The sequence below is a fragment of the Lichenostomus cassidix genome, unplaced genomic scaffold (assembly GCF_008360975.1).
Source record: "Lichenostomus cassidix isolate B80296 unplaced genomic scaffold, HeHo_3.0 HiC_scaffold_772, whole genome shotgun sequence".
Taxonomy (NCBI): Eukaryota; Metazoa; Chordata; class Aves; order Passeriformes; family Meliphagidae; genus Lichenostomus; species Lichenostomus cassidix.
Window position 1 is genome coordinate 48,717 of NW_028147600.1, and position 23,560 is coordinate 72,276.

General features: G+C 55.6%; 1 protein-coding gene across 1 annotated transcript; it reads left to right on the top strand.

Annotated features, from left to right (window-relative positions):
- The first annotated feature begins 40 nt into the window (after positions 1-40).
- LOC146421831 (cleavage and polyadenylation specificity factor subunit 1-like) lies at positions 41-23,559 on the top strand. The gene is made up of 30 exons (XM_085047015.1): positions 41-152; positions 997-1,090; positions 1,736-1,823; positions 1,915-2,040; positions 2,552-2,603; positions 3,711-3,805; positions 4,801-4,875; positions 5,122-5,202; positions 6,680-6,769; positions 7,023-7,139; positions 8,186-8,327; positions 8,729-8,907; positions 9,435-9,565; positions 10,306-10,477; positions 12,474-12,677; positions 14,021-14,110; positions 14,635-14,805; positions 15,600-15,752; positions 16,303-16,419; positions 16,681-16,771; positions 17,538-17,622; positions 18,516-18,657; positions 18,970-19,122; positions 19,787-19,963; positions 21,094-21,160; positions 21,597-21,644; positions 21,729-21,884; positions 22,363-22,492; positions 22,933-23,071; positions 23,429-23,559. Exons 2-30 carry the CDS (start codon positions 1,017-1,019, stop codon positions 23,474-23,476), a joined length of 3,393 nt encoding a protein of 1,130 aa, XP_084903141.1. The 5' UTR covers positions 41-152; positions 997-1,016; the 3' UTR covers positions 23,477-23,559.
- The last annotated feature ends 1 nt before the right edge of the window (position 23,560 follows it).

Genomic DNA, 23,560 nt, shown 5'->3' on the forward strand with positions numbered 1-23,560 from the left:
CTGGTGGTGACAATGACACTGACACTGTCCCTGTCCCCCAGGAGGTGTGGTGATCTTTGCTGTGAACTCCCTGCTGTACCTGAACCAGAGTGTTCCTCCCTACGGCGTGGCTCTGAACAGCCTCACCTGCGGCACCACCGTGTTCCCTCTGCGTAAGGACGGGCTGGTGATCTTCATCATCTTCATCTTCATCATCATCCTCATCATCCTCATCCTCATCATCCTTACCTTCATCATCCTCATTCATCATCCTCACCTTCATCCTCATCATCTTCATCCATCATCCTCATTATCCTCACCTTCATCATCTTCACCTTCATGATCCTCCCCTTCATCATCCTCATCATCCTCATCATCATCCTCACCTTCATCGTCATCATCCTCACCTTATCCTCATCATCCTCCCCTTCATCATCCTCATCATCCTCATCCTCACCTTCCTCATCCTTATCCCCATCATCATCATCATCATCCTCATCCTTCTCATCCCCATCATCACCTTCATCTTCCTCATCCCCATCATCATCATCATCATCCTTATCTTCATCCTCATCATCCTCATCCTTATGTTCACCGTCCTCCTCCCCTGTCCCCATCCTGTCACCATCCTGTCCCTGACTGTCCCCATTCCATCCCCATCCCTGTCCCTAACTGTCCCCATCCTGTCCCCACTCTGTCCCCATCCTGTCCCTGGCTGTCCCCATCCTGTCCTCATCCCTGACTGTCCCCATCCTGTCCCATCCCTGTCCCCATCCCTGTCCCCATTCCATCCCCATCCCTGACTGTCCCCATCCCTGTCCGCATCCTGTCTCCATCCCTGTCCCTGACTGTCCCCATCCTGTCCCCATCCTGTCCCCATTCCATCCCCATCCCATCCCATCCCATCCCCATCCCTAACTGTCCCCATCCCTGTCCTCATCCCTGTCCCATCCCTGTCCCCACTCTGTCCCCATTCCATCCCCATCCTGTCCCTGACTGTCCCCAATCTGTCCCCAGGGATCCAGGAAGGTGTCCGGATGACGCTGGACTGTGCCCAGGCCACCTTCATCTCCTATGACAAGATGGTCATTTCCCTCAAGGGGGGCGAGATGTGAGTCTGGGGGACCCTGGGGACATCTCCAGGGGGTTTGGGGTGTCCTGTCACCCCCTGAAGTGCCACCAGCCTCTGTCCCTGCTGTGTCCTGGTGCTCACTGGGGACAGGATGAGCTCTGTCCCCAACTTTTACTGGGACAAAGTGGGTTCCTGGAGGTCCTGGATTTCCTGGGTGACACTGGGGGGATCCTCAAGGATTTTGGGGTGTCCCCAGGGATTTTCAGGTGTCCTGTGTCCCCCTGAAGTGTCCCCTGTGTCCCCAGCTCTGTCCTGATCGGGGACAGGATGTGCTCTGTCCCCTCCTTCCGCTGGGACAATGGGGGTCCTGGGTGACTCTGGGGGGTTTCCATGGATTTTGGGGTGTCCTGGGGAGGTCTCTATGATTTTGGGGTGTCTCCAGGGTTTTGGGGTGTCCTGTGTCCCCCTGAGGTGTCCCCTGTGTCCCCAGCTATGTCCTGACGCTGACTGGGGACACAGTGAGCTCTGTCCCCTCCTTCCCCTGGGACATAGTGAGTTCCTGGGGGTCCTGGATTTCCTGGGGTGTTTCCCATAGATTTTGGGGTGTCCCCATGGATTTTGGGGTGTCCTGGGTGTCCTGCCACCCCCCTGCAGTGTCCCCTGCCATGTCCCCTGTGTCCCCAGCTACGTCCTGACGCTGATCACAGACGGAATGCGCTCCGTTCGCTCTTTCCACTTCGACAAAGCTGCTGCCTCTGTCCTCACCACCTGTGTAAGGAGTTGGGGACACCTTGGGGACACCTGGGGACACCTTGGGGACACCTGGGGACACCTGGGGACACTCAGGACCCTGCTGTCCCCAGATGGTGCCCCTGGAGCCGGGTTATCTCTTCCTGGGCTCTCGCCTGGGCAACTCGCTGCTGCTCAGGTACACCGAGAAACTGCAGGAGGCGCCGGCTGGAGGGGGAAAGGAGGGAGCTGACAGGCAGGTGAGACCCCAAAACACACCTGGGGACCCCAAAAAACAACATGGGACCTCAAAAATGAGGCTGGGAAACCCAAAATCCTTCCTGGGGACCCCAAAAACCACCCTGAGATTCCAAATTCCCATCCCAGAGCCTCCGGCTGGAGGGGGAAAGGAGGGACCTGACAGGCAGGTGAGACCCCGAAACCAGCCTGGGGACCCCAAAACCAGCCTGGGGACCCCAAAAACCAGCCTGGGACCCCAAAACACACCTGAGGACCCCAAAAACACCCCTGGGCACTCTAAAACCTGCCCTGAGGAGCCCAGATTCCTCCCTGAGATCCCAAATCCCCATCCCAGGACCCCAAAACCCTCCCTTGAGACCCCAAAAACACACCTGGGACCCCAAAAAGCCCCCTGGGGACCCCAAAACCCACCCTGGGGACCCCAAAAACACACCAGGGGACCCCAGAATCTCCTGACGACCCCAAACCCCCTGATTTTGGGGTGTTTTGGGGTCTCCCTGTTCCCCCCAGGAGGAACCCCCAGTGAAGAAGAAACGCTCAGAGCCCTCGGGACCTTGGGCAGGTGGGGACTGCGGGGACCCTGGGGACCCTGGGGACCCTGGGGACACTGGGGACACTGGGGACACTGCGGGGACACTGCGGGGACACTGCGGGGACACTGGGGACACTGGGAGGGATTGGGAGGGACTGGGGACATTGGGGACACTGGGGATACTGGGATGGACTGGGGGGAATGGGGACTGGGGACATTGAGGGGAATGGAGGCACTGGGATGGACTGGGGGGACACTGGGGGCGTTGGGGACACTGGGGGGACTGGAGAATGGGGACACTGAGGGGACACGGGGGATATTGGGGATACTGGGAGGACATTGGGGACACTGGGGGACTGGAGAATGGGGACACTGGGGATATTGGGGGGACTGGAAGGACACTGGGGGCACTGGAGGGAATGGGGACACTGGGGACAATGGGGACACTGGAGATATTGGGGTGACCCCGGGTGAGGTAAGGGGGCAGGAGGTGACACTGAGGTGACAGAGTGACAGTGACGAGGGCAGTGGCAGTGGGTGACAGAGGTGACACTGGTATGTCCCTGTTGCAGGGGGGTGACATTGAGGTGACATTGGGGTGACATTGAGGTGACACTGTGGTGTCTCTGTGGTGTCCCTGTCACAGGAGGGTGACACTGGGGTGGCACAGAGGTGACACAGGGTGACATGGGGTGACACAGGGTGACATTGAGGTGACAGCTCTGTCCTTGTCCCGGGTGGGAAGCTGCAGGGGTGACACGAGGTGACACTGTGGTGACACAGGGTGACAGCTCTGTCCCTGTCCCAGGTGGGAAGCCACAGGGCTGACACAGGGTGACACAGGGTGACAGGGAGGTGACATTGAGGTGACATGTCTGTCCCCATGGCAGGCGGGAAGCCGCAGGGGTGACACAGGGTGACACAGGGTGACATTGAGGTGACATTAAGGTGACATCTCTGTCCCTGTCCCAGGCGGGAAGCCGCAGGGGTGACACAGGGTGACACTGGGGTGACATTGAGGTGACACTGAGGTGACAGCTCTGTCCCTGTCCCAGGCGGGAAGCCGCAGGGCTGACGCAGGGTGACACAGGGTGACAGGGAGGTGACACTGAGGTGACATGTCTGTCCCTGTCCCAGGCGGGAAGCCGCAGGCGCAGGACGAGGTGGATGAGATCGAGGTGTATGGCAGTGAGGCTGCGTCAGGGACACAGCTGGCGACGTACAGCTTTGAGGTATTGTCACTGTCATTGTCACTGTCACTGTCATTGTCATTGTCATTGTCACCTCAGTGTCATTGTCAACTGGGTGTCACCTGTCTGTCATTGTCATTGTCATTGTCACCTGGGTGTCACCTGGGTGTCACACAGCTGGCCACCTACAGCTTCGAGGTACTGTCATTGTCACTGTCACCTGTGTGTCATTGTCATTGTCATTGTCACCTCAGTGTCATTGTCAACTGGGTGTCACCTGTCTGTCATTGTCATTGTCACCTGGGTGTCACACAGCTGGCAACGTACAGCTTCGATGTACTGTCATTGTCATTGTCACCTGGGTCACCTGTCTGTCATTGCCATTGTCACCTGGGTGTCACTGTCATTGTCACCTGGGTGTCACCTGTGTCTGTCACCTGTCTGTCATTGTCATTGTCACCTGGGTGTCATTGTCATTGTCACCTGGGTGTCACACACAGCAGGCCACCTACAGCTTCGAGGTACTGTCATTGTCATTGTCACTGGGGTGTCACCTGTGTGTCACCTGTGTCTGTCATTGTCACCTCTGTGTCACCTGTGTCACCTGGGTGTCACACACTGCTGGCAACATGCAGCTTTGAGGTACTGTCACTGTCACCCGTGTCACCTGTCTGTCATTGTCATTGTCATTGTCACCTGGGTGTCACGTGTGTGTCACCTGTCTGTCATTGTCACCCGTGTGTCACCTGTGTCCCCTCCCTGTCACCCCCAGCTGGCCACCTACTCCTTTGAGGTCCTGTCACTTTTTGTCACCTGTGTGTCACCCCTGTCACCTCCCTGTCACCTCCCTATCATCTGTGTCACCTCCCTGTGACCTCTGTCACCTGTGTGTCACTTCTGTCACCTCCTTGTCCCCTTTCTGTCTCCTCTGTCATTTCTGTCCCTCCTGTCCCTTCCCTGTCCCCAATGACCCCAGGTGACCCCGGGTGACCCCAATGACCCCAGGTGACCCCAGGTGACCCTGTCCCTGTCCCCAGGTGTGTGACAGCATCCTCAACATTGGTCCCTGTGCCAACGCGGCCATGGGGGAGCCGGCGTTCCTGTCCGAGGAGGTGAGACCTGGAAACCCCAAAATACACCCCAAAAACCCCAAAATACGCCCCAAAATCCACCCCAAAAACCCCAAAATACACCCCAAAATACACCCCAAAAACCCCAAAATGGACCCCAAAACCAGCTCCTGTCAGAGGTGGGACCCCAAACTGACCATAAAAACCTCAAAACTGACCCTAAAATGGACTCCAAAATCACCAAAATCCACCCCAAAAACCCCAAGCTGACCCCATTGTCTCCCACAGTTCCAGAACAGCCCTGAGCCTGACCTGGAGATCGTCCTGTGCTCGGGGTATGGGAAAAACGGAGCTCTGACTGTGCTGCAGGTACCCAAAAATACCCCAAAAATACCCCAAAAATATCCTAAAACATCCCTGCAATGCTAAACCTCCCTGAGACCCCAAAAAACACCCCAAAACTACCGAAAATCACCTCAAAACACCCCAAACCCATCCTGTGCTTGGGGTATGGGAAAAACGGAGCTCTGACTGTGCTGCAGGTACCCAAAAATACCCTAAAAATACCCCAAAAATATCCTAAAACATCCCTGGGATGCTAAACCTCCCTGAGACCCCAAAAAACACCCCAAAACTACCGAAAATCACCTCAAAACACCCCAAACCCATCCTGTGCTCGGGGTATGGGAAAAATGGAGCTCTGACCGTGCTGCAGGTACCCAAAAATATCCTAAAAATATCCCTGAGACCCCAAAAGCCTTCCCAAACCCCAAAAATTCCCCTGAGAGTCCAAAACCTCTTTGAGTCCCCAAAAACCTCCCTGAGACCTCCCTGAACCCCAAACTGCCCCTGTACCCCACAAACCCCAGACCCCCTGAAGCCCAAATCCTCCCCATACCCCAAACCCCCTCAATCCCAAAAACTCCCGAATTGCAAATCCCCTGAACCCCAAAACCCCAAACCCCCCTTAACCCCAAAGCCCCAGATCCCCCCATACCCCATAAACCCCAAACCCCAAAACTCTCAACACCCTGAACCCCAAATCCACTGAACTCCAAAGCCCCAAATCCCCCAAACCCCCAAACCAGAAAATCCCAAAACCCCAAAGCCCCCAATCCCCCCAAAACCCCAAAAACCCCAAAGCCGCACCTCCCCAGCCCCCCCGGCGGAGATTCCCGTGGGGCAACTTTGGTGCCACAGCAGAGCTGGGAAAACCAGGGTGACCCCAAAGGCTGGGTGTCACCTGTACCCCCCAGGGACACCCTAAAACCTATGGGGCACCCCATGGAGACACCCCAAATCTATGGGGCACCCCATAGGGACACCCCAAATCTATAGGGTACCCCATAGAACTGCCTGTCCCCTGTGTCACGCTGTCCTGTGTCACTGACTGCCATACCTGACTGCTGTCCCCTGTGTGACGCTGTCCTGTGTGACACTGTGTGTGACACTGTCACTGTCCCTGTGTGACACTGTCCCAGTCCCCTGTGTGACATTGTTCCTGTGTGACACTGTCCCGTGTCCCTGTCCCCTGTGTGACACTGTCCCTGTGTGACACTGTCCCTGTCCCCATCTCTGACTGCCATCCCTGTCCCTGTCCCTGTCCCTGTCCCTGTCCCTGTCCCTGTCCCTGTCCCTGTCCCTGTCCCTGTGTGACACTGTCCTGTGTGACGCTGTGTGTCACACTGTCCCTGTCCCTGTCCCCTCTGTGACTCTATCCCTGTGTGTCACACTGTCCCTGTGACACTGTCCCTGTCCCCTGTCCCTGTCCCCTGTGTGACTCTGTCCCTGTCCCCTGTCCCCTGTCCCTGTCCCCATGTGACACTGTCCCTGTCCCTGTCCCCAGCGCAGCATCCGGCCGCAGGTTGTCACCACCTTTGAGCTGCCAGGCTGCTATGACATGTGGACTGTCACCGCGCCCCCCCCGCGGGAACAGGTGGGTACCTGTGTCACTGTGTCGCCCATGTCACCCTCCCTGGGTCACCTGTGTCACTGTGTCACCCGTGTCACCCTCCCTGGGTCCCCTGGGTCACCATGTCACCTTCCCTGTGTCCCCTGTCCCCCATCCCTGTGTCTTCCCTGCTCTCCCTGTCCTCCTGTCCCTGTCACTCTCCCTGTCCCGCTGTCCCCATCCCCATGTCCCCTCTGTCCCGCTGAGTCTCTGTCCCCTGTGTCCCCTGTGTCCCCAGCCCGAGGTGGCCGCAGGTGGCAGCGCAGAGCCTGAGGTGACAACAGCTCCGGAACCTTCCGAGGAGGATGGAGAGAGACATGGATTCCTCATCCTGAGCAGGGAGGACTCCACCATGGTGAGGGACATTGGGGACAGCTGGGGACACTGGGGACAGTGGGGACATTGGGGACTGTGGGGATATTGATACTGGGAACACTGGGGACATCATGGGGACATTGGGTAATGACATGGATTCCTCATCCTGAGCAGGGAGGATTCCACCATGGTGAGGGACATGGGGACATTGGGGATCTTGGGGACATTGGGGATCTTGGGGACATTGGGGATATTGGGGACATTGGGGATATTGGGGACATCATGGGAAATGACATGGATTCCTCATCCTGAGCAGGGAGGACTCCACCATGGTGAGGGACATGGGGACATTGGGGATCTTGGGGACATTGGGGACAGTGGGGACATTGGGGACATTGGGGATATTGGGGACATCATGGGAAATGACATGGATTCCTCATCCTGAGCAGGGAGGACTCCACCATGGTGAGGGACATGGGGACATTGGGGATCTTGGGGACATTGGGGACAGTGGGGACATTGGGGACATTGGGGATATTGGGGACATCATGGGAAATGACATGGATTCCTCATCCTGAGCAGGGAGGACTCCACCATGGTGAGGGACATGGGGACATTGGGGACAGCTGGGGACACTGGGGACAGTGGGGACATTGGGGACTGTGGGGATATTGATACTGGGAACACTGGGGACATCATGGGGACATTGGGTAATGACATGGATTCCTCATCCTGAGCAGGGAGGACTCCACCATGATGAGGGACATGGGGACATTGGGGATCTTGGGGACACTGGGGACAGTGGGGACATTGGGGACATTGGGGACATTGGGGACAGTGGGGACATTGAGGACATTGAGGATATTGAGGACACTGGGGACATTGGGGATACTGGGGACATTGGGGACATCACAGGGAACACAGGCACCCCTCAATCCCACCTGCTGTCCCCCTGTTCCCCACGGTGTCCCCATGTCCCTCTTGGGGACAGTGCTCAGCTTCCGGGGCATCCCTGGGGGGCCATGTCCTGCTGTCCCTGATGTCCCCACTGTCCCCTGATGTCCCCAATGTCCCCGCTGTCCCCAGATCCTGCAGACCGGCCAGGAGATCCTGGAGCTGGACACGAGTGGCTTTGCCACCCAGGGACCGACCGTGTTCGCCGGGAACCTGGGACAGGGACAGTTCATCGTCCAGGTGTCACCTCTGGGACTGCGGCTGCTGCAGGGCGGTGAGTGACACACCTGGGACAGTGACAGGGACACACCTGGGGACACACCTGGGACAGTGACACACCTGGGACAGTGACACACCTGGGACAGGGACAGTTCATCGTCCAGGTGACACCGCTGGGTAATTCTGGGGGTGCAGTGACAATGAGGTGACACTGGCAGGTGACACAGGTGTGACACAGGTGTGTGACACAGGTGTGTGACAGTGCTGTGACCCCATGGTGACACTGCTCTCCCTGGACTGACCCAGCTGCACTTTGTCCCCGTTGACCTCGGCTCTCCCATCGTGCACTGCAATCTGAGCTCACACAGGTGTTACAGGTGTGACAGTGTCACACAGGTGTCACACAGGTGTGACAGTGACACACAGGTGACAATGACAATGCCATTGTCCCCACAGTGACCCAGCTGCACTTTGTCCCGGTCGATCTCGGCTCTCCCATCGTGCACTGCGCCGTCGCCGATCCCTTCGGTGTCCTGCTGAGCGCCGAGGGTCACCTGGCCACCTTCACCCTCAAGGGTGACACCTACGGCGGCCGAGCGCCCCGCCTGGCCCTGCTGAGGCCACCCGTGTCACATGTGAGTGTCACCAGTGTCACCAAACCCACCCTAACCATCCGTGACTGACCCCAACCCCGCCTGGCGCTGCTCAGGCCACCTGTGTCACATGTGAGTGTCCCCAGCTGTCCCCAAAGTCCCCAGTGTCACCAAACCCGCCCCAAACCCCGCCTGGCGCTGCTCAGGCCACCTGTGTCACATGTGAGTGTCCCCAGCTGTCCCTGATGTCCCCAGCAATCCCCAATGTCCCCAGTGCCCCCAATGTCCCCAGCAATCATGGGTGACAGCACTGTGTCTGTACTGCAGTGTTTCCCCAGTGTCCCCAGTGATGCCCCTAGTGTCCCCAGTCATGTCCCCAATGTCTGCAATGATGTCCCCAATATCCCCAGTGTCCCCAATGTCCGCAGTGATGTCCCCAGTGATGTCCCTAGTTTCCTCAATGATGTTTCCAATGTCCCCAGTGTCCCCAATATCCCCAATATTCCCAATGTCCCCAATATCCGCAATGTCCCCAATGTCCCCAACGCTGTCCCCAACGCTGTCCCCAGCAATCCCGTGTCACCGCGCTCTGCCTGTACCGCGACGTTTCCGGAATGTTCACCACCGAGAGCCGCGCTCCCCGCGAGGAGCCGCCGCCCCGCCCCCACGCCGAGGCCGAGACCCTCATCCAGGACCTCAGGTGGGTGGCGGCGTCACCAGGTGTCCCCAGGTGTCCCCAAAGTGTCCCTAATCTCCAGGTGTTCCTGTGTTCTTGGCAGTGTCCCCAGGTGTCCCCAGGTGTCCCCAGGCCTATCCCAATCCCATTATTCCCATTTTTTCCCCATTATTTCCCCAGCAATTCCGTGGATGACGAGGAGGAAATGCTCTACGGGGATTCAGGGTGTCCCCAGGTGTCCCTAGGTGTCCCCAGGTGTCCCCAGGTGTCCCCAGGTGTATCTCAGGTGTATCGCAGGTGTATCCCAACCCCATTTTTTTCCCATTTTTCCCATTTTTCCCATTTCCCCAGTGATTCCGTGGACGACGAGGAGGAGATGCTCCATGGGGACTCAGGGTGTCCCCAGGTGTCCCCAGGTGTATCTCAGGTGTATCCAGGTGTATCTCAGGTGTATCCAGCTGTATCTCAGGTGTATCCAGGTGTATCCCAATCCCATTTTTCTGCAGTGATTCCGTGGATGACGAGGAGGAGATGCTCTACGGGGACTCAGGGTATCCCCAGGTGTATCTCAGGTGTATCCAGGTGTATCCTAATCCCATTCTTCTCATGATTCCTTCAGTGATTCCGTGGACGATGAGGAGGAGATGCTCTACGGGGACTCAGGGTGTCCGCAGGTGTCCCTAGGTGTCCCCAGGTGTATCTCAGGTGTATCCAGGTGTATCTCAGGTGTCCCCAGGTGTATCCCAATCCCATTATTTCCCCAGTGACTCGGTGGATGACGAGGAGGAGATGCTCTACGGCGACTCGGGGCTCTCGGGTTCCTCTCCCCCCAAGGAAGAGCCGAGACGCCAAAACCCTCCTGAGAGAGAAACTCCCCAGTACAGCGCCGAGCCCTCGCACTGGTGTGTGCTGGCCAGGGAGAACGGCAGCATGGAGGTGACTGGGAGCACTGGGAGGGACTGGGATGGGATTGGGATGGGATTAGGATGGACTGGAGGGACTGGGATGGACTGGGAGGGACTGGTGTGTGCTGGCCAGGGAGAACGGCAGCATGGAGGTGACTGGGAGGGACTGGGAACGGACTGGGAATGGACTGGGATGGACTGGGATGGGACTGGGATGGACTGGGATGGACTGGGATGGACTGGGAATGGACTGGGAATGGACTGGGAATGGAGTGGGAATGGACTGGTATGGACTGGGAGCACTGGTGTGTGCTGGCCAGGGAGAACGGCAACATGGAGGTAACTGGGAATGAACTGGGAATACTGGGAACGTACTGGGATGGCACTGGGAGCACTGGGAAGGGACTGTCCCATTCCCATTCCCATCCCCATTCCCCATTTCCTGTCTTTAATTCCTGTTTTCCCTGCAATTCCTGTTTTCCCTCCTTAATTCCCATTTCTCCTCTTTAATTCCCATTTCCCAGATTTATTCTGTCCCAGAGTGGCACTTAGTGTTCCTGCTGAAGAATTCCCATTTTCTCTCTTTAATTCCCATTTTTCTTGCTATAATTCCCATTTTTCTTGCTATAATTCCCATTTTTAATTCCCAATTTTCCCATTTTTAATTCCCATCTTTAATTCCCAGATCTACTCTGTCCCTGAGTGGTGTTTGGTGTTCCTGGTGAAGAATTCCCGTTTTTAATTCCCATTTTCCCATTTTTATTTCCCAGATCTATTCCGTCCCCGAGTGGCATTTGGTGTTCCTGGTGAAGAATTCCCATTTTCCCTGCTATAATCCCCATTTTCCCATTTTTAATTCCCATTTTTAATTCAATTCCCATTTTTAATTCCCAATTTTACTTCCCATTTTTATTTCCCAGATCTGTTCCGTCCCCGAGTGGCGTTTGGTGTTCCTGATGAAGAATTCCCAATTTTAATTCCCATTTTTAATTCCCAGATCTATTCCGTCCCCGAGTGGCATTTGGTGTTCCTGGTGAACAATTCCCATTTTTAATTCCCATTTTTAATTCCCATTTTCCCATTTTTAATTCCCATTTTTAATTCCCATTTTTAATTCCCATTTTTAATTAATTCCCATTTTTATTTCCCAATTCCCAGATTTATTCCGTCCCCGAGTGGCGTTTGGTGTTCCTGGTGAAGAATTCTCATTTTTAATTCCCAATTTTAATTAATTCCCAATTTTATTTCCCAATTCCCAGATTTACTCTGTCCCGGAATGGCGTTTGGTGTTCCTGGTGAAGAATTCCCATTTTTAATTCCCATTTTTAATTCCCATTTTTAATTAATTCCCAATTTTATTTCCCAATTCCCAGATTTACTCTGTCCCGGAATGGCGTTTGGTGTTCCTGGTGAACAATTCCCATTTTTAATTCCCATTTTTAATTAATTCCCATTTTTATTTCCCAATTCCCAGATCTATTCCATCCCCGAGTGGCGTTTGGTGTTCCTGGTGAAGAATTCCCAATTTTAATTCCCAATTTTAATTAATTCCCAATTTTAATTCCCATTTCCCAGATTTATTCCATCCCGGAGTGGCGTTTGGTGTTCCTGGTGAAGAACTTCCCATTTTCACCTCTTTAATTCCCATTTTCCCATTTTTAATTCCCATTTTTTTTCTCCAATTCCCATTTTTAATTCCCATTTTTAATTCCCATTTTATTTCCCAGATTTACTCTGTCCCCGAGTGGCGTTTGGTGTTCCTGGTGAAGAACTTCCCATTTCAACCTCTTTAGTTCCCATTTTCCCATTTTTAATTCCCATTTTTTTGCTCCAATTCCCATTTTTAATTCCCATTTTTAATTCCCGTTTCCAATTCCCATTTTTAATTCCCATTTTTATTTCCCATTTCTCAGATTTATTCCGTCCCCGAGTGGCGTTTGGTGTTCCTGGTGAAGAATTCCCATTTTTAATTCCCATTTTTAATTCAATTCCCACCTTTAATTCCAATTTTAATTCCCAATTCCCAGATTTATTCCATCCCGGAATGGCGTTTGGTGTTCCTGGTGAAGAACTTCCCCGTCGGCCAGCGGGTTCTGGTGGATTCTTCCTTCGGCCAGCCGGCGGCCGAGCAGCGCAAGGACGAGAGGGGAGAGCGGGAGAGAGAGCTGCCCCACGTCAGGGAGCTGCTGCTGGTGGGGCTGGGCAGGAGGCAGAGCCGGCCCTACCTACTGGTGTGTACTGGTTTGTACTGGTTTGTACTGGTGTGTACTGGTTTGTACTGGGAATGGCATTTGGGGATACTGGGGATACTGGGAATGGTGGAGAGAGAGCTGCCCCACGTCCGGGAGCTGCTGCTGGTGGGGCTGGGCAGGAGGCAGAGCCGGCCTTACCTACTGGTGTGTACTGGTTTGTACTGGTTTGTACTGGTTTGTGCTGGGAATGGCATTTGGGGATACTGGGAATGGTGTGGGGATACTGGGGATACTGGGAATGGTGGAGAGAGAGCTGCCCCACGTCAGGGAGCTGCTGCTGGTGGGGCTGGGCAGGAGGCAGAGCCGGCCTTACCTACTGGTGTGTACTGGTTTGTACTGGTTTGTACTGGGAATGGCATTTGGGGATGCTGGGAATGGTGTGGGGATACTGGGGATACTGGGAATGGGGGAGAGAGAGCTGCCCCACGTCAGGGAGCTGCTGCTGGTGGGGCTGGGCAGGAGGCAGAGCCGGCCTTACTTACTGGTGTGTACTGGTTTGTACTGGTTTGTGCTGGTTTGTACTGGGAATGGCATTTGGGTATACTGGGGATACTGGGAATGGTGTGGGAATGGCATTGGAATGGTGGGAATGGTGTGGGGATGGAGAGGTGTGAGGATCCCAGGAATGGCAGAGCCACCAGTACCTACTGGTTTGTACTGGTGTGTACTGGTTTGTACTGGGAATACTGGGAATGGCACTGGAATGGTGTGGGGATACTGGGAATGGTGTGGGGATGGAGAGGTGTGAGGATCCCAGGAATGGCAGAGTCACTACTACCTACTGATGTGATACTGGGAGCACTGGTTTGTACTGGTTTGTACTGGGAATGGGGTGGGAATAGTGTGGGAGTCATTGGGAATGGTGGGAGGATACTGGGGATACTGGGAATGGTGTGGGGATGGAGGGATATGGGGGATGTGAGGATCCCAGGAATGGCAGAGCCACCACTACCTACTGGTGTGATACTGGGAGCACTGGTTTGTACTGGGAATGGGGTGGGAATGGTGTGGGGATACTGGGGATACTGGGGTGGATTTTGGGGTCCCCTGATGGATTTTGGGGTTTCTGGGATGGATTTTGGGGTCCCCTGATGGATTTTTGGGATCTCAGGTTCACGTGGATCAGGAGCTTCTCCTCTACAAGGTGTTCAGGGTTCCCAGGTGGATTTCTGGGGTCCCCTGATGAGTTTTTGGGGTCTCAGGTGCACGTGGATCATGAGCTTCTCCTCTTTGAGGGGTTTGGGGTTCCCAGGTGGATTTAGGATTTTCTGGGATGGATTTTGGAGTTTCTGGGATGAATTTTGGGGTTTTTTGGCTCCCAGGTGCACGTGGATCAGGAGCTGCTCCTCTACGAAGCTTTCTCCCACGACTCCCAGCTGGGCCAGAGCAACCTGAAGGTTCGATTCCGCAAGGTCAGCAGAAATTTGGGGGATTATGGGGGGTCCTGAACCCCAAATTCCCCAAAATATCCCAGATTTACACCCCTGAGACCCCAAAATACCCCAAATTTCACCCACTGAGACCCCAAACCATCCCAAATTCTCCCCCTGAGACCCCAAACAACCCCAAAACCCCCCGATACCCAAAAATATCCCAAATCCCCTCCTGAGACCCTAAAACATCCCAAATCCCCACAGGGGACCCCAAAATACCCCAAATTTTACCCCCAGAGACCCCAAAATATCCCAAATTTTCACCCCAAAACGTCCCAAATTTTCACCCCGAAACATCCCAAATCCCCCCAGGAGACCCCAAAATACCCCAAATTTCACCCCCAAGACCCCAAACCACCCCAAATTCCGCCCGATACCCCAAAACGTCCCAAATTCCCCCCGACACCCCAAATTCCCCCCTGATACCCCAAAACATCCCAAAATCCTCCCCCAACACCCCAGATTGCCCCTGATACCCCAACCCATCCCAAATTCCCCCCCAGGTGCCCCACGGGATCAATTTCCGGGAGAAGAAACCCAAACCGTCGCGGAAGAAGCCGGAAGGAGCTGGGGGAGCCCCGGGGGGGGCAGCAGGGACCCCCGAGGAGCCTGGGGGGCCCAGGGGGAGGGTGGCGAGATTTCGGCACTTCCAGGACATCTACGGGTACTCGGGGGTGAGTGGGGACCCCAAAAAACCCCAAAAATGGACCCCAAATTGGGGGGAAATACCAAAAATCGACCCCAAATTGGGGAAATCCCAAAAAACCCAAATCTGGGGAGAAAACCCCAAATCTGGGAGGAAAACCCTAAATCTTTGGGATCATTCAGGCACTTCTAGGATATCTACGGGTACTCAGGGGTGAGTGGGGACCCCAAAAAACCCCCCAAAAATCGACCCCAAAATCCAGGGGGAACCCCAAATCCAGGGAGACCCTGAAGCTGGGGGGAAACCCCAAATCTGGGGGGAAACCCCAAATGTGGGCTGAGGTCATTCCGGCACTTCCAGGACATTGATGGATACTTGGGGTGAGATGGGGGATCCCAAAAACAGACCCCAAAATGGACCCCAAATCCAGACCCCAAAAATGGACCCCAAATCCAGACCCCAAATCCAGGGGTCGATCCCATACCTGGGGACCCCAAATCTGAGGGGCTCTGGGGGTCTCTGTCACCTGGAGGGGAGGAGCACCCCAAATCCAGGTGTTCCAGGTGTTCACCTGCAGCCCACCCCATTCCCAGGGGCTCTGGGGGTCTCTGTCCCTCACCTGTCCCTGACCTGTCCCCATTCCCGGCAGTGTCTAGGTGTCCCACCTGTCCCTCACCTGCACAGGTGTTCATCTCTGGCCCTGCCCCACACTGGCTGCTGCTCACAGGGTGTCTGGGTGTCTCACCTGTCCCTCACCTGTCCCCATTCACTGTCCCTCACCTGTCCATCATCTGTCGCTATTCACCTGTCTCACCTGCACAGGTGTTCATCTGTGGCCCCGCCCCGCACTGGCTGCTGCTGACTGGCCGCGGAGCTCTGCGGCTTCACCCGATGGCCATCGATGGACCTGTGGAGTCCTTCGCACCTTTCCACAACGTCAACTGCCCCAAGGGCTTCCTGTACTTCAACCGCCAGGTGAGCTCACCTGGCCACACCTGGGTACACCTGGGGAGTCACCTGGGTACACCTGGGCACACCTGGGCACACCTGGGTACACCTGGGTTCACCTGGCCACACCTGGGGGGGTCACCTGGGTACACCTGGGTACACCTGGGGAGTCACCTGGACACACCTGGGGTCACACCTGAAGTGCCCCAAGGGCTTCCTGTATTTCAACCGCCAGGTGAGCTCACCTGGGCACACCTGGGCGTCCCTGACCCATTTTTTGGGGCGATTTTGGGGATATTTTGGGATATTTTTAGGGTGAATTAAGGATCAGGTTCCTCCCCGCTTACCTGTCCTACAACACCTAACCTGTTTTTGGGATAATTTTGGGATATTTTGGGATATTTTGGGATGTTTTTGTGCAGGGTGAGCTCAGGATCAGCATCCTACCTGCTTACCTGTCCTATGATGCTCCCTGAGCCACTTTGGGGTGATTTTGGGATCATTAATTTTGGGGTGATTTTGTGATAATTTTGGGATATTTTAGGATAATTCTGGGATATTTTTGGGATATTTTCAGGGTGAACTGAGGATCAGTGTCCTACCTGCTTACCTGTCCTACGACGCTCCCTGGCCTGTCAGGAAGATTCCTCTGCGCTGCACTGCTCACTACGTGGCTTATCACGTGGAGTCCAAGGTGAGACACAACTGGGCACACCTGAGACACACCTGGGCACAGCTGGGGATACCTGGGGACAGCTGGGCACAGCTTGGACACACCTGAGATACACCTGGGCACACCTGGGCAAGTCTGGGACACAGCTGGGCACACCTGGACACAGGGGCTGTGGGGTGGCCGTGGGAGCTGAGGGTCCTGAGGGTGCTGGGGGCTCTGGGGGTGTCCTGGGGGGTCTCAGGGTGTCCCAGGTGTGTCTCTCAGGTGTCATTTCCCCCCCAGGTGTACGCAGTGGCCACGAGCTCTCCTCACCCCTGCACTCGAATTCCTCGCATGACAGGAGAGGAGAAAGAGTTTGAGAGCATCGAGAGAGGTGAGGAGACACCTGGGGACACCTGGGGATGCCTGGGGGACACCTGGGGATGCCTGGGACAGCTGGGGACACACCTGGGGACACCTGGGGATGAGGGAGACAACGCCTGGGGACAGCTGGGACACCCAGGGACACTGGGGACACCTTGGGGACACCTTGGGGACACCCCCGAATCCCCAGGTGTCACCCCAGACCCTCTGTGTCCCCTCTGTGTCCCCCCAGTCCCTGTGTCCCACCTGACCCTCCAGTCCCTGTCTGCCCCCTGACCCCATGTCCCCAGGTGTCCCCAATCCCAGTGTCCCCCCAATTCCTCCATGTCCCCCTAACCCCCCTATCCCCCAATCCCTGTCCCAGTGTCCACATAATCCCAGTGTCCCTCTGTCCCCCCTGTCCCCAATCCCAGTCCCTGTGTCACACCTGACCCCCCTGTCCCCCCAGTCCCTGTCTGCCCCCCAGTCCCATGTCCCCAGGTGTCCCCAGGCCCCCTGTCCCCTCTAACCCTGTGTCACCACCAAACCCAGTGTCCCCAAACCCAGTGTCCCCCTGTCCCCCTAAACAGTGTCACTCTGTCCCCCCTGTCCCCAGTCCCTGTCCCAGTGTCCCCCATAATCCCCCTGTCCCCCTAACCAGTGTCCCCTAACGGTGTCCCTCTGTCCCCCGTGTCCCTCAGTCCCCATCCCCCCAGTTCCCCATGTTCCCCCCAATCCCAGTGTCCCCCAGTGTCCCCCTGTCCCCTAACGGTGTCCCTCTGTCCCTCTGTCCCCAGACGATCGCTATGTCCCTCCCCAGCAGGAAGCCTTCAGCATCCAACTCATCTCTCCGGTCAGCTGGGAGGCAATTCCTAATACCAGGTAACCCAAAAATACCCCAGAATACCCCAAAAATACCCCAAAATTATCCTAAAATATCCCAAAAATATCCTAAAATATCCCAAAAATATCCTAAAATATCCCAACTCATCTCTCCGGTCAGCTGGGAGGCGATTCCTAACACCAGGTGATCCTAAAATATCTTAAAAATACCCCAAAATATCCCAAAGATATCCTAAAATATCCCAAAAGTATCCCGAAACAGCCGCGGTCAGCTGGGAGGCGATTCCCAACAGCAGGTGATCCTAAAAGACCAAAAAATATCCCAAAATATCCTAAAATATCCCAGAAATATCCTAAAATATCCCAAAACATCCCCGGTCAGCTGGGAGGTAATTCCCAATACCAGGTGATCCTAAAAGACCCAAAAATATCCCAGAAATATCCCAAAAATATCCCAAAAATATCTTAAAATATCCCAAAAATACCCCCGGTCAGATGGGAGGCGATTCCCAACACCAGGTGTGACCCCAAATCCTGGGAATCCCAAAACATTCAAAATATCCCTGGGAAACCCAAAATCCTCCTGGAAACCCCAAAATCCCAGGTGAGCTGGGAGCACCTTGCAACACCAGGTGTGACCTCAAATCCCGGGGGTGCCCCTGTGACCTCTCCTGACCCCACCTGTGCCCACCTGTACCCACCTGTGCAGGATCACCCCGGAGGAGTGTGAGCACCTCACCTGTCCCACCTGTCCCACCTGTCCCAGGATCACCCCAGAGGAGTGGGAACATGTCACCTGCATGAAGTGCTCCATTCTCATCAGTCTCACCTGTCTCATCTCACCTGTCTCACCTATCCCATACCTATCCCACCTCTCACCTGTCTCCTCTGTCCCACCTATCTCACCTGTCCCACCTGTCTCACCTGCGCAGGATCGCCCTGGAGGAGTGGGAACACGTCACCTGTATGAAAACGGTGTCTCTGCGCTCCGAGGAAACCGTGTCAGGCCTGAAGGGCTACGTGGCTGTGGGCACCTGTCTGATGCAGGGCGAGGAGGTCACCTGTCGGGGACGGGTATGCACCTGGGCACACCTGGGACACACCTGGGGGGGCACCTGTCTGATGCAGGGCGAAGAGGTCACCTGCCAGGGCAGGGTAGGGACACCTGAGGCACCTGAGGACACCCAGAGGCCACTCAGGGGCTTCCCAGGTCACACCTGGGGGAGTCCCAGGATACACCTGTGGGGCTCTGCAGGTGCTCTGGGGACACTCTGGGGTTCCCGGGACATACGTGGGGCTGTCGCAGGTCACACCTGTGCTCTCTCAGGTCACACCTGTGTCACACCTGAGGGTTCCCATGTCACACCTGTGTCACCTGTTGCGCAGATCCTGATCCTGGACGTGATCGAGGTCGTACCTGAGCCGGGGCAGCCTCTGACCAAGAACAAGTTCAAGGTGCTCTACGAGAAGGAGCAGAAGGGACCTGTGACAGCTCTGTGTCACTGCCATGGCTACCTGGTGTCAGCGATTGGGCAAAAGGTACACCTGAGATACACCTGGGCACACCTGTACACACCTGTACACACCTGTGACGGCTCTGTGTCACTGCCACGGTTACCTGGTGTCGGCCATCGGGCAAAAGGTACACCTGAGATACACCTGTACACCTGGGGAACAGCTGGGGAGTCACCTGTACACACCTGTACATACCTGTGACAGCTCTGTGTCACTGCCGTGGCTACCTGGTGTTGGCAATAGGGCAAAAGGTACACCTGAGCACACCTGGGTAACCACAGCAGGTGTCAGTGGCCACCAAGGAGGTTCCAATGGCCACCACGAGGTCAGTGACCCCCATGGTGACCTCAACGTGTCCCTGTCCCCTCTGCCAGATCTTCCTGTGGAGCCTGAAGGACAATGCTGGTGGTCACTCAGTGTTTGTTGGGTTTGGTTTTGTGACCCAAGGGGCCACCAAGGGGGTTCCAGTGGCTACTAAGGAAGTTCCAATGGTCACCACAAGGTCAATGACCTCCACGGTGACCTCAAGATGTCCCTGTCCCCTCTGCCAGATCTTCCTGTGGAGCCTGAAGGACAACAAGCTGATGTTGATACCTCCAACCAAGGAAGTTCCAATGGCCACCAAGGAGGTGTCAGTGGCCACCACGAGGTCAGTGACCCCCACGGTGACCTCGCGGTGTCCCCTCAGATCTTCCTGTGGAGCCTGAAGGACAACGAGCTGACGGGCATGGCGTTCATCGACACGCAGCTCTACATCCACCAGATGATCAGCGTCAAGAGCTTCATCCTGGCCGCCGACCTCATGAAGAGCATCTCGCTGCTGCGCTACCAGGAGGAGAGCAAGACGCTGTCGCTCGTCAGCCGGGTCAGTCCTGGGCTAGTGACGTGGGTCAAGGGGCTACTGAACCCCACTGGGCTGCTGGGCTGGGTGTCTGGGCTACCGAACCATCCTGGGGCTACCAAACCTCCCCAGGGCCACTGAATCACCCCCAGGGTCACCAAACCTCCCTGGGGTCACCAGACCATCCCATGGCCACCAAACCCTCCTGGGGCCACCAAATCACCCCCAGGGTCACCAAACCATCCCATGGCCACCAAACCCTCCTGGGGCCACCAAATCACCCCCAGGGTCACCGGGCTACTGAACTGGGTCACTGGGCTACCAAACCCACCCCCAGGGCTACTGAACCACCCTAGGGCCACTGGGCTACTGAACTGGGTCACTGGGCTACCAAACCACCCCTGGGGCCATCAGGACACCAAACTCTGCCCTGGGGCCACCAAGCCACCCCTGGGGACACCCAGGGGGACAACCGAGGGGCTTGGGTGGAGGCTTGGGGGGCTCAGAGGGTGGCCAGGGGGGCCTGGGGGACACCTGAGGGTCCTGAGGGACACTTGTGGCTCTCAGAGGTCACTCTGAGGTCTCAAGAAAAGGCCAAAGGTCCTGGGGGCACTCAGGGGTCACCCGGGGGTCTGAGAGTGACCAGGTGGCACCAGTGGTGCCATACCAGTGACAGTGACAGTGACACAGGGACAGTGACAGAGAGACAGTGACATAAGGACAGTGACACAGTGACAGTGACAGTGACACAGTGACACATTGACAGCGATACACTGACAGTGACACAGGGACAGTGACAGTGAGACAGACAGTGAGACAGCGATAGTGACACACTGACAGTGATACACTGACACAGTGACGGTGACAGTGACAGTCACAGTGACACAGTGACACAGTGACAGTGACACAGTGACAGTGACAATGACACAGTGACAGTGACACTGACACAGTGACACACTGACAGCGATACACTGACAGTGACACAGTGACAGTGACACAGTGACAGTGACAATGACAATGACACAGTGACAGTGACAATGACACAGTGACAGTGACACTGACACAGTGACGGTGACAGTGACAGTGACAGTGACAGTGACAATGACACTGACACAGTGACAGCCATGGTGACAGTGACAGGTGTGTCCCCGCAGGACGCGAAGCCGCTGGAGGTGTACAGTGTGGATTTCATGGTCGATGGAACTCAGCTCGGCTTCCTGGGTACGGCTGGGCGGGTGGGGCAGGTTTGGGTTGAAATCTGGTGATTTTGGGTGAGTTTGGGTTGAAATTCGGTGAATTTGGGTGAGTTTGGGTTGAAATTTGGTGAATTTGGGTGAGTTTGGGTTGAAATTTGGTGAATTTGGGTGAGTTTGGGTTGAAATTTGGTGAGTTTAGGTGGCTTTGGTTGAAATTCAGTAAGTTTGGATGATTTTTGTTGGGTTTGGGTTGAGTTCAGGTGTGGTTTGGGTGGATTTGGGTTGACTTTGGATGGTTTTGGTTGAATTTGGGTGGATTTGGTTGAATTGGGATAGTTATTATTGAATTTGGGTTGAATTTGGGTGGATTTAGTTGAATTTGTGTGACTTTGGTTGAATTTGGGTTAACTTCATTAAATTCCAGTTAATTTTCCTTCACCCACCTCTCCTCCCTCCCGCAGTGTCCGACCGCGACCGGAACCTGCTGGTGTACATGTACCTGCCGGAAGGTGAGCGGGACGGGGCCGGCTGACCCCCAGGTGACCCCCAGGTGTGCCCAGGTGAGCCCCAGGTGACGCCAGGTGTCCCCGCAGCCAAGGAGTCGTTCGGCGGGCTGCGGCTCCTGCGCAGAGCCGATTTCCACGTCGGCGCTCACGTCAACACCTTCTGGAGAACACCTTGCCGCGGCCACGGCGACGGACCCAACCGGCGCAGCAGCACCTGGGAGAACAAGCACATCACCTGGTTCGGTGAGACACACCTGGGGGCACACCTGGGGTACCTGGGACACACCTGGGGACACACCTGGGACACACCTGGGAGAACAAGCACATCACCTGGTTCAGTGAGGCACACCTGGAGACACACCTGAGCCAGGTGGGGCAAGGACAAACCTCACCTGGCTGGGTGAGGGGCAGGGCCAGGTGGGCCCCACCCAGAACCTCAAACCGTTAATCGGGGCTGAGTTTGGGGTTTGGGATTTTTGGGATTTGGGATTTTCAGGTTTTGGGATTTTTGGGGTTTGGGGTTTTTGGGATTTAGGATTTTTGGGGTTTTGGGGATTTACGGGTTTCCTGACCTTTCCCCCACAGCCACTCTGGACGGAGGTCTGGGGTTGGATTTGGGGTTTGGGATATTTGGTGTTAGGATTTTTGGGGTTTGGGATTTTTAGGTTTTGGGGTTGGAGTTTTTGGGGTTTTTGGGATTTTCCTGACCTTTCCCCCACAGCCACTCTGGACGGAGGTCTGGGGTTGCTGCTGCCAATGCAGGAGAAAACCTACAGGAGACTTTTGATGCTGCAGAACGCTCTGAGCTCTGCTCTGCCGCACCTGGCCGGGCTGAATCCTAGGGCCTTCAGGTAACTCACCTGTACACACCTGGGCACACCTGGGATACACCTGTACACACCTGGGATACACCTGTCCTACACGCACATTGTCATTGCTGATGCTGCAGAATGCGCTGAGCTCTGCCCTGCCACACCTGGCTGGGCTGAACCCCAGGGCCTTCAGGTAATGACACACCCAGGACACACCTGGGCACGCCTGTCCTACACCTGTACACACCTGGGATACACCTGTGATACACCTGTACACACCACACCTGGCCAGGCTGAACCCCAGGGCTTTCAGGTAATGACACAGCTGCACATACCTGTACACACCTGTCCCACCTGTCTCACACCTTTCACCTGTCCCACCTGTCTCACACCTCTCTCACCTGTCTCTCTCCTGTCTCACGCCTGTTCCACACCTCTCTCACCTGTCTCCCCTGTCCCTCACCTGTCTCACCTGGCAGGCTGCTGCAGTCGGAGCGCCGCCTGCTGCAGAACGCCGTGCGGAACGTTCTGGATGGAGAACTGCTGGGGAGATTCCTCTACCTGAGCTCCATGGAGCGCGCCGAGCTGGCCAAGAAGATCGGCACCACACCTGACATCGTGAGTCACCTGGGACAGGTGTGGGGCGGGACAGGGGTGGGACAGGTGAGGAATGGGACAGGTGTGAGATGGGACAGGTATGGGACAAGTGAGAAGATCAGCACACCTGACATCGTGAGTCACCTGGGACAGGTGTAGGGTGGGACAAGTGAGGTTCAGGTGAGGTTCAGAACAGGTGAGATTTGGTGTGGATGAGGTTTGGTACAGGTGAGGTTCAGAACAGGTGAGATTTGGTCCAGGTGAGGTTCTGGACAGGTGAGGTTTGGTACAGGTGAAACTCAGTACAGGTGAGGTTCACGACAGGTGAGACCCAGGTGAGTTTCAGCACAGGTGAGCTCTGACTTCTCTCCCCCACAGATCCTCGATGACCTCCTGGAGATCGACAGAGTCACTGCTCACTTCTGAGACCCAAAATCTCCCAAAATCCCCCAAAATCCCCCAAAATCCCAAATCCCCAAATTCCCGTTTGTAATAAAACTCAACTCTCAG